Raw genomic sequence first — 16112 nt, forward strand, 5'->3', positions numbered from 1 at the left:
GCTTATATCAACAAGCAAGGTGGGATTCACAACCATCCAGTGGCAGTAGAGGTGGCCTCCCTCATGAGTTGGGTAGAGAAAAATCTTATTGCCAGATCACTACTACTACTTAACATTTCTAGAGCGCTACTAGGGTTACGCAGCGCTGTACATCTCTGGGTCCTTGACTGTGGAGGTGGACTTTCTTAGCAGGCACTCCTTGGACCTGGGAGAGTGGGATCTATCCAGCCAGGTTTTCAGTTGATTGTGGACTGCTGGGGTTCTTCACTTCTGGACTTGATGGTAACGAAAGAAATGCCAAAGTGCCCCAATTCTTCAGCCATTGGAAAGAACTGGGCTTGATGGGGATTGATGCCTTACTGCAGCCGTGGCTGGAGACACATCTACTCTATGTTTTCCCTCCTTGGCCCATGGTAGACTGGGTGTTGTAAAGGATTGCATTGCACCAGGGTTGATTAATTCTCAGTCGATTAATTCTCATAGCCCTGAATTGGCTGCGGAGTCCATGGTACATGGACCTGATTTGACTGCAGGATGGGAGTTCTCTCTGTTTTCCACAGGTACACGGTCTACTGAAGCAAGGTTTGGTGTTCATGTTGGATCTGTACTCCTTTGGACTTATGACTTGGCCATTGAGAATATAAGTGTTGCCATAATGGGACAGACCGAAGATCCATGAATCCCAGTATCCTGTTCTCAACAGTGACCGTTCCAGGCCACAAGTACCTGACAAGATCTCAGAACAGTACAATAGATGTTATTGCTTATCCTAGAAATAAGCAGTGAATTTTCACAAGTCCATCATAATAATGGCTTATGGACTTTTCTTTTAGGAAATTATCCAAACCTTTTTTAAACCCTGTTAAGCTAACTAATTTTTTACCATATTTTCTAGCAATGAATTCCAGAGATAAACAGGTTATTCTGATTTGGTCATTGCTACCATGCTTCAGGCTCAGAAACGCTCTGCATGGAACATGCGAGGGTGTGGAAGATGTTCGAGGGCTGGTGTTCTGACTGCAGACTTTCTCCCTTCTCTGCACACATCCTAGCATTTCTCCAGGCAGGTCTTCAGAAAAGATTGGCATTGGGTTCTCTAAAAGTTCAGGTTGCAGCTTTAGCCTGTTTCAGGGGCAGACTACAGAAGACTCTTGTGGCTCACCTGGATATTGTTTGATTTATGTGGGGATCAGGCTGCTTGTGGCATCCATTTTGTACACCATGTCCAGAGTGGAACCTTAATTTAGTCCTTCTGGTTCTTCAGAAGCCTCCTTTTGAGCCACTTCAGAAGGACTCCTTGAAAGATTTTATGCAAAAGACAGCATTCTTTGTGGCTGTTGCATCAGCATGTATTGTTCTGGAGCTTCAGGTTCTCTTGTTGGGATCCCTTTCTCTGCTTTTAGAGGTGGCGGTCTCCCTGTTCATTCCTTTCTTCTGAAAGTGGTATCAGCATTTCATCTCAACAATCCATGGAACTTCTGTCCTTTCACAGCGAGGACGAAGAGGATCAGTTTTCTTCCTTAAAGCTTCCCGATGTGCTTAGAGTCCTCATAAGATACCTGGAAGTCACAAATGAGTTTTGGAAATCAGACAGACTTTTTGTGCTTTTTGGTAAGCAGAGGCTTGGCCTCATATCTTCTAAGCCCACAGTTGCTAGATGGTTGACGTGGACTATCACGACAGCTTATTTGTTTGTGGGGAAGCAGGCTCCTCAGGCCTTGAGAGCTCATTCTACAAGGTGGAAGAGGGGCTTAATGTTGGATGGGGGGGTTCAGTGCAGGAGGATTTCTTCAAGAGGAGGTTGTGATGGAGGAGTGGGTGGGGGTGTCGCTCAGCATCAACTGCTATGAACTGTGCCTGGCCCTTTAAGAAGCAGCCCAGGAGCATTGGGCCATGGCTTTGTAGCCCAACACTCCTGTGGTGGAACAGAGCTCTCTCTTCTTACCTCTTTCAAGGTCAAGGTGCTGGGCTGGTGCAGGGTCTTGAGAATGCGCACATGCTCAAGGCTCACACTGGCCCAGTCATAACCTTGAGAAGAGATATAAGAGGATCGGTCATCATGGGCAGGTGGACAGTGGAGGACAGAAATAGTTGTCCTAATGCAATTAGAGTGGCAACAGTTTCCTGACCTGTGCCAGCTGCATGAGGAAGCATTGCTGTTCATGCTGGATTTGGGATCTCAGACTTTACTTCCAGGTCAGGGGGAGGGTCAGGAATCATGATCTGTACTACACACCTTCCACCAGTGGTTGTGTCTTGACTCTTCCCCATCCATTCATAATAGGTTTGTGGAGGAGTAGCCTAGTGGTTAGTGCAGTGATCTGAGAACCAGGGGAACTGGGTTCAATTCCTACTATAGCTCCTTGTGACTCTGGGTAAGTCACTTAACCCTGAATTGTCTCACTTTGATTGTAACCACAGAAAGGTGGTATATCAAATCTCATCCCCTTTCCCTTTGGTGCCTCACATAGGGTCTGGAAGAGAGCAAAAAATAGCCCACCGTATCCTTCAGAAAATCCAGTGTTTCTAATAATAGCTTGGGTGATTATTAGAAACAATGCAGTATTTGTGCATTCTTATGCAATCTAACTAAATGATAGTCTTTGAGGAATCACTAGCTTTCATACTGCTTTTTGGAATCTAAAGATCTATCCATGTATTCTGACAGTTATTGTGAATCTTTTAGAACTGCTATTAGAGATGAAAGGTTGAAGGATTTCAATAATGGGCTCTGTTTTCCATGAAGAGGATATGTTTTTCTCATTAGTTTCTTTTCTTTATGGAATCCTATGGAGTAGAGCTGAGTGTGTGCTTGAACATACAGTATTGATTTAAATATAATATAGACTGAGTAACATGATCCCTTATACCTGAGCCAGAGAATTTAAAAAATATATTTGGTCATTGGCCTCCTCTGTTCAGTCCCAGGCAACTTGCCATAGGCAGTGCTCCACAGATGTCACTGCCATTTCTGGGTAAAGCATTGCTATCTCATCTGCCTGGATAAGATGGTGCCACTCCTTCTACCATCCAGGCCTAGATGGGATGTCTTACTAAAATCCTATTCCTAATCCAGAACTCTACATATCATGTCTACGTGATTTTCTAAGAGACGGAGGAAAAAGCCTCAACGGACTCCTTAACATAGCTCTATGGCTCTAAATAATCCGGAGTTCTTGCTGTCATCATTGGTAAAAAAACCTCCTCTCTATACAGTCTCTTTCTTATGGATTACTGTCTTATTGTTAAATATAAACCAGCACTTATCTTGCTGTTGTGTTCAATCTGCTGTCGCTCAGTCTCTCCTTGCCACGGCCTTGACAATGATATCAGAAGATTGATGCTGATCTCATCCCATGGTTTTCAGTATCACCTTTATGCTGATGACTCTCAGAGCTACCTTTCCACACCAGAAAGTTCAGCAGCAATCCAGCCCAAGTATTAGCCTTCCTTTCTGACATTGCTGCCTGGATGTCTCACTGCCATCTGAAACTAACATGATCAAGACTGAGCTTCTTATCTTTCCCGTTAAGCCAACCTCTTTTCTTCCCCCATGCTCTATCTCTGTGGATAACACTCTCATTCTCTCTGTCTCATCAGTTTGTAACCTTGGGGTTATCTTTAACTCCTCTCTCTCTCTTTCTCTGCACATATTCAACAGAACCTGTCATTTCTTCTCTATATCACCAAAATTCATCCTTTCTTTTTGGAGCACACTACCAAACCCTTATCCACACTCTTATCACCTCTTGCTTAGGACTATTGCAACTTGCTTCTCACAGGTTTACCACTAAGCCATCTCTCTCCTCTTTAATCTGTTCAAAATTCTGCTGCACAACTTATATTCTGACAGTGTCACTATGCTCATATTAGCCCTCTCCTCAAGTCATTTCATTGGCTCCCTATCCGAGTCCGCATACAGTTCAAACTTCTTTTATTGACTTTACAAGTACATTCACTCTGCATCTCCTCAGCACCTCTCCACTCTTATATCTCCCTACACTCCTCCCCGGAAACTTCGTTCATTGGTTAAATCTCTCTTATCTGCATCCTTCTCCTCCACTGCTAAGTCCAGACTGTTCCTTTTATCTTGTTGCACCAGTATGTCAAGCTCCATCTCTGGCCATCTTCAAATCTAGGCTACAAGCCCACCTTTTTGATGCTGCTTTTAACTCCTAACCCTTATTCATTTGTTCAGTACCCATGTCTGTTTTATCATCTCCCACCTTAGTAATTCCCTTATCCCTTATTTGTCCTGTTTTATCTGTCCTGATTAGATTGTTAGCTCTGTTGAGCGAGGACTGTCTTTTCTGTTCAAGTGTACAGCGCTGCGTACATCTAGTAGCAATATAGAAATGATTAGTAGTAGTAGTAGTTAGAATGGATAAGAGAGTCATAAACATTTTTCATCGACAAACAGGACTAAGTCTGGTACACAAGTGGGTGCCTTCATCCGCTGGCACCCAGATGGAACTGCTCTCCCTGAGCTCAGAACTTAGGGCTAAGCATGTGCAGCCTTTCCCATATATAGTGGTCTTCACATTTGCTCAGTTTGTTTCTTCAACTCAGCTGAATAGACACATAACAAAGCTCTCCCATAAAAATGTTTAAAACGTTTAAAAGTGCCATTTCTTCAACATTTTGTTTTCTTTGTTTGCCATTCTTTGTTGCCCAAGTTGGGTTTTAGACCTTGCCAAAAACGCAACAGAAAGATCCAGAATTTTGGCATGCATTCCAATTGCCTCTTTTGCTTCAGTTCTGAGCACAATCAAAAGGACTGTACAAACTGTTCTTGAATGTCACCACAAGCATGAAAGGATCATCTTATTCTCCTACAGGAACATTTTGAACCTGAAAAGAAGCTGCTCATCATACAAGAAAAATCCCTCTGTCAAGTCAATCAAGAAAGCCATCAACCTCTTGGTTTCTAGTTTCAGAGGCACAGTTACTTTTGGAGTGGTTGCAAAAGCCTGAAGAGATGCTGCTTTCATCAATTCTGGCTAAAACACTGATGAAGCATGTCAGTGCACTCTCTGCTTAACACCAGCAGCACAGTACGAATACTGTGGAGCCTCCTGACATAGCAAAAGACATGTGAAGCACAGACCAATCCGCTTCTGTGCGATCCTTACATAGCAGCCTATGCTTTCTACGCCAGTGTTATTTACAGTGGCAGATGAATCCTTCTCTGCAACATCTTTCCCGCTATGAGAACATTCACATTTTTTGGGCGTTAACGGAACTGGCTTCCTCTTCTCAAAATCTTGGCAGTTCTACTCCTCACAAGTTGCACCAATTCCTAGCACCAATAACCTAGCAGACGGGCTGCCTTCTTCATCCGAACCTGGATTGACCACTGTTGGAAACAGGATGCTGGGCTTGATGGACCTTCGGTCTGGTTCCAGCATGGCAACGCTTAAGTTCTTATGTTCACACACACGTGCAGATACTATTAAAAAAATGCAAGCAGACTGCTCCACCAAGAAGTCATCCTCATGTAATGACAGCTCCAGACCTGCCAGAAAATTTTGAACATTAAAGGTAGGCGCTCCTTTCTGTGCATTGCATGGAAACATCTGTGCATCATATGGAATGCTCAATTAATACTAGAGAGCTTGTTGTAATACATGTGCATCGGATTATCAGTAGCTGTTAGCACGAACGGTAAAAGCAGCGCAAGATTTCTTTGCGCATAGAAGCTGACTAATGTGCATTATAGACTGGCTGCAACCAATCTAAATCAAACACTGCAAGCACGGTAAGCTTTGAGCATTGGGGCCCTAATGCAGAAGGTCACAGTCACGTCAGATAGGAGAGTTGGTGAACTTAAGGCATTGGTACATATGAACTTTACATGTAGTTCCATTATCACAGGATTGTTCTTCGGGCACATGTCAATTCTGTGCCTAAAGTAGTGACATCTTTTCATTTAAGTGAGAAAATAGTGCTTCCTACCTTCTGTCTGGAACCCCATTCAAATCCTCAAGATAAAGCTCTCTGTATTCTAAAAGCTTAATGGGCTCCTGGATGCTACTTAAAAAAAAAAGACAATGGACTGAGCTATGTGTCTCTTTTGATCCTAAGGGCCCTTTTTACTAAGGTGCACTTGCGTTTTTAGCGCACGATAAAAATTAGTGCGTGCTAACGTTAGAGACACCCATATATTCCAGTGGGTGTCTCTAGCATTAGCGCGCATGCTAATTTTTAGTGCCCACTATAAAGGCTAGAACATCTATGGCACAGCTTAGTAAATGGGATCCTAAATTCCTAACAGTGACAAAAGAATTTTAGCAAGCTGACTGGCTTCTTGCAAACAGTTCTGCTATCAAATGCAGATGCTCCTCTCACTTTCAGAGTCCTTTCTCATCAGATTATAGCCAGTGCAGTGACAGTGGCCCTATTAGAGGTCTGACTCACTCAGTATCATCTACAAAGCAGCTACATGGTACTCTTGTCATACATTCATTACATGGTATTGTTTGGATCAAGCTTCTGCAGAAGGCAGTGCTTTTCGTCATGTGGTGCTGGCCATTGCAATCTGTCTTGCAATCAACTGAGCTGGCTGCTAACAAAAGTAATATAATTTAAGGCTGAGCGGCCCTAAGCTTGAGAGCAACCCACTTGTGTGGGTGTCTCAAACCTACTTGTTAATTGAAAAAGCAATGTTGCTCACCTGTACAGATGTTTTCCATAGACATTAAGACTGATAAAGCCCACAAACCCTCCCAATTTCCTGATAATTGTCTGAATGTATTGAGCTTTGGAACTAACTGGGAACAGATGAGACTGTTACGTGTGGGAAAGACCATGCATGGTCTAAATGCTGAGCTCTGAGAGAGCAGTGCCACCATCCTAGAGCTGTCAGATGTCTCCCATTTGTGTGTGTTATCAGTCTTGCAGTCTATAGAAAACATCTGTTACAAGGGAGCAGTATTCCTTTATAATGAAGTTGATAATGTATTACCCACGTCTGAGCTGTTGCTGATAAAAAATAAATAAAAACTCAACTTGGGTTCATTTCTGCTCCTTCAAGATACATAAAGCTTCCAAACAACATTTTTTAAATGACAAATTGGATATTTGTTTTCAGACAAATCAACAGTAATGTTCTGAATGAAATCTTCCTGAGCCCTGATCTGGATGGACTGAGGCTAAACTCCATATAAACTGTTGCTATCATTTCTATACATTGCTTCTGCACTGAAAGCCCAATTTTCTTTAGTAATTATCAGCATAGGTTAAATGTATGGATAGGACAAAAGAACCAGCAGCACTTTATTGTAAACCCTTTTGTGCTCATGCTTTTTGTTTTATGTTTCCATGAGCAACGCTTTTTAAAATTGTAGAAGACTGAATCACCCTCATTTCTGATGGTTTAGTTCGGTTTGCAAGGTGGTAGGTAATCAATAGAAATCAAACAAATAAAACATGGAAAAGAAAATAAGATGATACCTTTTTTATTGGACATAACAATACATTTCTTGATTAGCTTTCGAAGGTTGCCCTTCTTTGTCAGATCGGAAGTAAGCAAATGTTGGTAGATGACAGTATATATAAGTGAAACATCAAGCATTTCATTGACAGTTTAACAGGGTTGGGGAGGGTAGGAGGTATGCATGGAACAGTGGACTAACACGGCTACCACACCTCTTTGCAAAGTGAAGGAAATTGCATGCATTTATGTGTCGTCTTTGAATTTGCACATACTCGAGTCATTTTATTTATTTGCTCCATCCTTTTACATTTGATTCTTTGATTGTGATTCCTAATAGTTACTCACTGGTTTTAATATAGATTTCATATGCTTCATACCTCCTCCTTATAGGCACAGTGGCAGCTGCCGCAGGTCTTCACCCTGGGCAGTGCATTATCAAGGTGAATGGTATTAATGTCAGCAAAGAGACGCACGCCAGTGTCATTGCGCATGTCACTCGCTGCAGGAAATACAGGCGCCCAATGCAGGTAAGCAATTCGAAAAGAAAAGAATTATTGGTTTTAATTATATTATATTTGCAATAGAGATAAAAGCCATCAAAGAATAATGGTAGCCCAATACTTCTAGTTGACTAAAGCGAATTACTGAATACCAGTAACCAGACTTTAGATTTATGTGGCAAATTCTCAAACCTTGTGGACATGCAATCTCATTTCCACAGAGGCGGACACAGGTCTAGGCTACAAAAGTAGGCTGCTGAAAAAAGGACAAGCAGTAAAATATATGGACCAATTTTCTTTTCCTCCTTCAACCCTTTTCACCTGTTGATAAAAGTAAGATTCCTGCTAAGCTGCACAGGAGTCCTTCATCGATATGCCTGCCAGGGGTGTGTGCTGCTACACCATCGTGCTTTGAACCAGGAGAAACAGACAGGTCACTTCGTTCCTCATGATTGAAAGCATAATACTAAGCACCATGCTGCATTGGCAGTAATGCTGGTGCAAAAGATGTGTATTAGAATAAATGGACAAATTTTCCTTTCCCCTCCTCAGTCCTGCCCTTTTCACCTAAGCTACACATAAGTTCTCCACCAGTGTTCCTGCCATGGTGATGTTTTTGCTACTATACCATCCATAGGAGCCAACTTTTCAAAATTCTTGGGGGTGCTAAGCCCAATGAAAATAACCCCCCTTGGACACATACAAGGAATTTTCTCAATATTGGGGTGCTCAAGCACCCACAGAGTCGGCTCCAATGATACCATCGTACTTTCAATAATTTGAAACAGACAGGTCACCTTTTCCTTGCAATTGAAAGTGTAGTATTACAGTACCATTCTTCATTGGCAGGAACACTTGTAAAGGACGTTTGTGCACCTTCAAGCTGCTTGAGAGAATGTTGGATACAAACCATCTGAAAAACGGACTACAATTTAATTCCTAATGTTCTGGTTGTTTTATTGCCTGCTGCTGCACACTGAGCTGACACATTCAATAAGAATGTGCATAGGGCAAAATGTTTGGCTTGCCTTTTCCTGATTTAATTACTTAATTTATTTATTTTGGTTTATTTACCACCTTTTGGAAGAAATACACCCAAAGAGGTGCAAAACAAGATCAATCTGGACATAGGCAATAGACAACATCAACAGAAAAATATTAAAATAAAAGTGGACATTATGACATAGTATGCAACTTACAATGTGCAACAAAACATTTTAATAGACAGCCAAGGCTGTGTCAGGGATGTCCAACCTTAGTCCTTGAGGACCGCAGTTCATTCGGGTTTTCAGAATTTCCCCAATGAATACAGATGAGACCTATTTGCATGCATTACCTCCATTGTATACAAATAGATTTCATGCATATACACTGTGGAAATCATGAAAATACAACCTGGCGAAGGCTGAGGTTGGATACCCCGATATAAGTGAAGGTGGAGCATACAGACAAATAAGATAGAGTAACAGGAGTTATAGAGAGAATAAGCAGACTAATGGGCTCATTTTCGAAAGAGAAGGACGCCCATCTTTCAACATAAATTGGAAGATGGACGCCCTTCTCCCAGGGTCGTCCAAATCGGTATATTCGAAAGCCGATTTTGGATGTCCCCAACTGCCTTTCCTGTCGCAGGGATGGCCAAATTCAAGGGGGCACATCGGAGGCGTAGCGAAGGCGGAACTTGGGCGTGCCTAATACTAGGACGTCCTCGACCCATAATCGAAAGAAACAAGAACGTCCCTGATGAACACTTGGACGACTTTACCTGGTCTGTTTTTCTTAAGACCAAGGCACAGAAAGGTGCCCAAAATGACCAGATGACCAACGGAGAGAATTGGGGATGACCTCCATTACTCCCCCAGTGGTCACTAACCCCCTCCCACCTTCAAAAAGCATCTTTAAAAATATTAATTGCCAGCCTCAGATATGAAACTCAGGTCCATTACAACAGTATGCAGGTACCTGGAGCAGTTTTAGTGTGTGCAGTGCACTTCAGACAGGCGGAACTAGGTCCCATTCCCCCCACCTGTTACGTTTGTGGAGGAAACAGTGAGCCCTCCATAACCCACCAGAAACCCACTGTACCCACATCTAGGTGCCCCCCTTCACCCATAAGGGCTATGGTAATGGTGTACAGTTGGGGTAGTGGGTTTGGTTTTTTTTTTTTTTGGGGGGGGGGGCTCAGCACACAAGGTAAGGGAGCTATGTACCTGGGAACAATTTATGAAGCTCAATGCAGCTGCCCCCTAGGGTGCCCAGCTGGTGTCCTGCATGTCAGGGGTACCAGTGCACTACAAATGCTGGCTCCTCCCATGACAAAATGGCTTGCATTTGGTCGTTCTGAGATGGACGTCCTTGGTTTCCATTATTGCCGAAATCAGAAACGACCAGTCTAGGGACACCATCTATAAGGACGACCAAATTTCAGGATTTGGGCGTCCCTGGCTGTATTATCAAATGAAAGATAGACGTCCATCTTGTTTCGAAAATATGGGTTTCCCCGCCCCTGGATGGGGACATTTTGTATGTCCAAAATCAAAACGAGGACGTCCCTTTTCAATTATGCCCCTCTAAATGTATTTGCAGTTGGTGTTAGTCATTGTGTGTACATTTTTAAACTCATTTTACATAATCGGTTTAATAAAAATATTTTAACATCATTAACAATGACCTGCCTTGTGAAGGGGCAGCATTTAAAATGCAAAAGGTGCTTCAGGATGGAACTGCTCTCTCAGAGCTCAGCATTTAGTATAAAGCAAAAGGCTCTTTCACGAGACAGGTCATTACTGATCCTGTGAGTGAGGCGTTCCGTCAGGACGGCACATTGAGTTATATTTAAAAACCACTTTGCTGAAGAGCATTAGAACTGAGAGCAGTTATTGATTCCTTCTACCGTCATCTGTAGACAAGATTTCTTTTGACCCCTGATGCAGGCATATTTTATGTCGAAACACAGCTGTGTTGGGTTCCTTGAATACTTGGATATTGGCAAGTAAAGAATCATCTGGTTCCTACATTGACTGATTGAATCTACTTTTTTGTTTCATCTTTGGTTCATTCCTTTCATGGAGGTTTTTTTTCCTTCTTTGTTTTGTGTTGTTAAAATATACCATTAAGTAATATCCTCTCTAGAAAAATAAGTTTTTTAAAATTGGATCCTCAGACAGCGGGCTCAATCAAAAATAATTTGGGGGCCCTTTACTAAGACACGGCAGGCTATATTTTGTATTTTTATTGGAATACTTTTACTGCTGTATTTGCCTATTGCTCATGTTTGATCTATTCTTACTGTACACTGCCTTGAGTGAATTCCTTCAAAAAGGTGGTAAATAAATTCTAATAAATAAATCCTATATAATAATTTGCACCTCCAACATTCCATGTCTGGCTGCCTGGGTTCGTGACATCTCCTGACGTCAGCCAGCCTCCAGCATTCCGTTCCCCTCACTGTCCTGTCCTCGTGTCAAGACGTAATGACGTCAGAGGGCGGAACAGTGAGAGGGAAGGGAACGCTGGAGGCGAGCTGACATCAGGAGGGATCGCGGGACATCGATGGGGAGGAAGGGAGGAATGGAAGGGAGGGGAGGGCAGGACAGAGGAGAATTGATGGACATGGATGGGATAGGAGGACAGTAGAGGAGAGAATCGCGGGACACGGATGGAGGGCAGGGGAGAGAAAGAAAAAAAAAAGCTTACATGACAGCCTTCCTAGGGCCCGTTTCATTGTTGAGGAAACAAACGGGCATGGTTCCACTAGTAAATAAATAAAAAGCACTGCCATGGGATATGCTGAGATGTTCCGCACTAATGTGGCAAGCAGCATGTGCTAATCCCACACTAAAAAATGTTTTTTAGCATGGGAAGCGTTTCAATGGGTGGAGAGTAGGCATGGCATGCACTAATTAGGTAGCATGGGCACACTACCACATGCTGTCCATTCAGTGCAGGAGCCCTTAGTGCCTACAGAATAGTTGGCGCGTGGCTATTAATCAAAAAGATACAAATGTGGCTATTTTACCACCATGCTAAAAGTGGCCGCAGCGCACTAGAAACCCATGTGCTAAACACAGCGCTGGTGCCTTTTTACCACAGCTTAGTAAAAGGGCCCCTTTGTCTGCCAGTCACCATGGACTAAATTCAATAAATGGTTCCCGAATTTGGTCACTGAAAAAAAATGCACACTGTGTGCAATTCTATAAATGGCTGTTACAATCTCAGGGAAGGTGAGTCCTTGGACCGCCACCGGATACAGGCTAGCAGCAGGCAAACCACCTGGCCCAGGACAAGGCACTAAGTCAAAACCAGGCAAGGTTGGGCAGGAGCTGGGGACAAGCAGGATTGGGGCTGGAGACAGGCAAAGCTGGAGCTGGCAGCAGGCAGGGGTGAAACTAGAGCTGAGGACGAGCAGGGCTTGAACCCCATATAACAAGTCAATTAGCACTAATAACTGAGTAGTAGGTATCAATTATCAGCACTAATTGGCCTTAATTTAAATTTACGCATGTATTTTTAGTTGTGTGGATTTGCACATAAATTTTATGTGTGGCTTCAAAAAGGGGGCGCTGCCTTGGGAGGGTCATGGGTGGATCATGGGCATTCCTCAAGTTTATACATACTGTTATAGAATACGGGGGATCTATGCCTAATTTAGATGTGAATATTATACCAGGGTTTACTTGGTGTAAATCCTCGCTTCTATAGTTAGGTGCTAAGCATATTCTACAAACAGTGTTTACTTTCAGCACTGTTTATAGAATAGCGCTTAGCACATTATTTTTTTGGCGGCAATATTTTGGCTGTATTTATAGAATTTAAGACCAAAAATACAGATTGATCTTCTCTAGCCCTTAAAAATTCCAACAGTTGTTGACGATCAAAGAACAAAAATTGTTTATCTACGAAAGCTACAAAACATCTACACAGAAATTTGAAAAACAAAATTCACATCCAAGGGCAGGAATCTGGACTTCAGTGCCAAAATTCATTATCATGTCTCTTCTGTGTTTCATGAAAAAAGCAAGGGAAAAGTTGAATCTTGAATCCCCAAAACTGTTCATTCATTTTCCTGAAGTCTAAGAACTGTATACCAATCCTGTTCACAAGCAGAGAAGTAGCCTAATGGTTAGTGCAGTAGCCTGAGAACCAGGGGAACTGGGTTTGATTCCCATAATCCTATTGCAAGTCTTTGTGACTCTGGGCAATTCACTTAACCTTCCATTGGCCCAGGTACAAAACAGAATATGCAAACCACTTGACTGTAACCATTGAAAGGTGGTATATCAAATCTGTTCCTCTTTCCCTTTTCTCCTATCAAGTTAGTTAGTTCTGTTGTAACATCCATGACAGGGCAGTGCTTAAGATGGCCCCTTTTCCACACTGTTCTGAATCCAAAGGTACACTGGCAATTGCATGGAAATCCCAAACTGGAGCAACTCCAAAGTCAGCTGGACAGGAATGGAGGGATAAGCAACCTGCTTGACCTTCTATTTCTCCATTCCAGGGTCCTTGTTAGCCTGTTTTCTCTCAGCATCTATGGAACACTTACATACATCTGCCTCAGATGCCATCTTGGCCTTCACCTATTTTCTAAAAATGTATGTTAGCCACAAAATAGGAATTTTCACAGTGATACAGTTGTTTCTACGGTGCTATGTCTGATTAGCACACTTGTCATGCAGATTCATGTAACAACATCAATATAAAAGTGAAAGATATTTTAGTATGTACAGCCTTCCCTGACATTCATTTTATCCTAGTCATTTCTCCTTACAGGACAGCGATTTCAGTTCCGTTCAGTGCAAGTGTTAATTTACTGAACTAGTCTTCAGTAATTCACAGAAGTGAAAATTAAGAAGTAGATTGAAAATGATTTTTTTATTAGGAGAATGGTGATATTCTGTCAGTTCTTCTTAGATATTACATGTCACAACTTAAGCATAATGATAAATGTGCATGCAGGTCCCATAAATTTAATTAAAGAAAATTCAGTCTTAATTAGATTTGCATATGTTAAAACAAGTAGGTGCACATTCACACATTTCTCTCAAGGGAATGGAAAGTGGTTGGTTAACTTTTGTCACTTGAGAGAGCCAAGTCTTCACATTAAGGCCTGTGTTGCATGGCTTTGTTATGACTTGACTTCTCGTATCTTATTTTATACAAGAGTGAACAATAAAACTGCAGATTTCTGAGTGGCCTGTTGCATAGAGAACATGTAAGGAATGTCTGTTGCTGAAACAAGGAGTATTTATTTCACTTGGAAATGTTCTTCCTTTACAGCAAGATTCCATCCAGTGGCTATATCATAGCATTGAGAGCGCACAGGAAGATCTTCAGAAAACAACCAACTCCAAACCTCCGGGAGATGACGGAGGAGATGCTTTTGACTGTAAAGTGGAAGGTGTGATTTGGTTTATGTACCATGACAACTTCAGTGTATTCTACTTTCCTTTAAGCCTTTTTCACCTGTGCTTAACCAGGAAACTGAACAGAGCACGTGACGGGTGATTCTATAGCTGGGCGCCTGTATTAATGCACCCTGTGCATGTGTAAATGTACAGAATACCAACATTTATGCATATAAGAGGCAAGAAAGTGACTAACAGGCTTATTTTCGAAAGAGAAGGGCACCCATCTTTCGACACAAATTGGGAGATGGGTGTCCTTCTCCCAGGGTCACCCAAATCGGCATAATCAAAAGCCGATTTTGGGCGTCCTCAACTGCTTTCCGTTGCGGGAACGACCAAAGTTCACGGGGGCATGTCGGAAGCATAGCGAAGGCGGGACTGGGGCATGCCTAACACATGGGCGTCCTCGACTGATAATGGAAAAAAGAAGGGCGACTTTAGTTGGCCTATTTTTTTTTACGACCAAGCCTCAAAAAGGGTGCCCGAACTGACCAGATGACCACAGGAGGGAATCAGGGATGACCTCCCCTTACTCACCCAGTGGTCACCAACCCCCTCCCACCATAAAAAAAACTTTTAAAATATTTTTTTCCAGCCTCTATGCTAGCCTCAAATGTCATACCCAGCTCCATGACAGCAGTATGCAGGTCCCTGGAGCAGTTTTAGTGGGTGCAGTGCACTTCAGCCATGTGTACCCAGGCCCACCTCCCCCCTGTTACACTTGTGGTGGTAAATGTGAGCCCTTGAAATCCCACCAGAAACCCACTGTACCAACATGTAGGTGCTCCCCTTCACCCCTTAGGGCTATGGTAGTGGTGTACAGTTGTGGGGAGTGGGTTTTGGGGGGTGGGTTGGGGGGCTCAGCACACAAGGTAAGGGAGCTATAAACCTGGGAGCAATTTGTGAAGTCCACTGCAGTGCCCCCTAGGGTGCCCGGTTGGTGTCCTGGCATGTCAGGGGGACCAGTGCACTATGAATGCTGGCTTCTCCCACGGCCATTTCTGAGATGGGCGTCCTCAGTTTCCATTATGACTGAAAATCGGGGACGCCATCTCTAAGCCCTTAGGGATGAAGGGGGGGCATCTTGATGTGGGTACAGTGGGTTTCTGGTGGGTTTTAAAGGGCTCACATTTACCACCACAAGTGTAACAGGTAGGGAGGGGATGGGCCTGGGGCCACCTACCTGAAGTACACTGCACCCACTACAACTGCTCCAGCTACCTGTATACTGCTGCGATGGACTTGAGTATGGCATTTGAGGCTGGCATAGAGGCTGGCAAAAAAAGTTTTTATAGTTGTTTTTTTTAGGGTGGGAGGGGGTTAGTGACCACTGGGGGAGTCAGGGGGGGTGATCCCCGATTCCCTCCGGTGGCCATCTGGTCAGTTCGGGCACCTTTTTGAGGCTTGGTCGTGAAAACAAATGGACCAAGTAAAGTCGGCCAAGTGTTCGTCAGGGATGCCCTTCTTTTTTCCTGCAGTGGCTTGTGCATTGATAAAACAGGTCTAGACCATAATGTCCAACTTATAGCCCTGGGTGTTTTTGTTTTGTTCTATTATGAAAGAAAAATGTCAGATTCCATTCTTAACACACCCTGACATGCCCTCTTGTGATTTGACCGTACTTCTGATGGACATCATAGAAAAAGTCTTAAAATGAAAATACCAATTTGGATGTTTTTGTGAGAAAAAAGTCCAAATGCAGATTTATGACAGTTTTTGGACGTTTTTCTCTTTTGAAAATGAACCCCATAGTCTTATATGGCAAGGACT

The 16112-nt window shown here is 43.0% G+C and overlaps 1 protein-coding gene across 1 annotated transcript in view; it reads left to right on the forward strand.

Moving 5' to 3' along the window:
• PREX2 (phosphatidylinositol-3,4,5-trisphosphate dependent Rac exchange factor 2) overlaps positions 1-16112 on the forward strand; it is a 523586-nt gene that overhangs the window by 289805 nt on the left and 217669 nt on the right. Inside the window, 2 exon segments of the mRNA XM_030215317.1 lie at positions 7826-7962; positions 14215-14335. Coding sequence (XP_030071177.1) covers positions 7826-7962; positions 14215-14335 — 258 coding nt within the window.

This window comes from Microcaecilia unicolor, chromosome 1 (assembly GCF_901765095.1).
Source record: "Microcaecilia unicolor chromosome 1, aMicUni1.1, whole genome shotgun sequence".
Taxonomy (NCBI): Eukaryota; Metazoa; Chordata; class Amphibia; order Gymnophiona; family Siphonopidae; genus Microcaecilia; species Microcaecilia unicolor.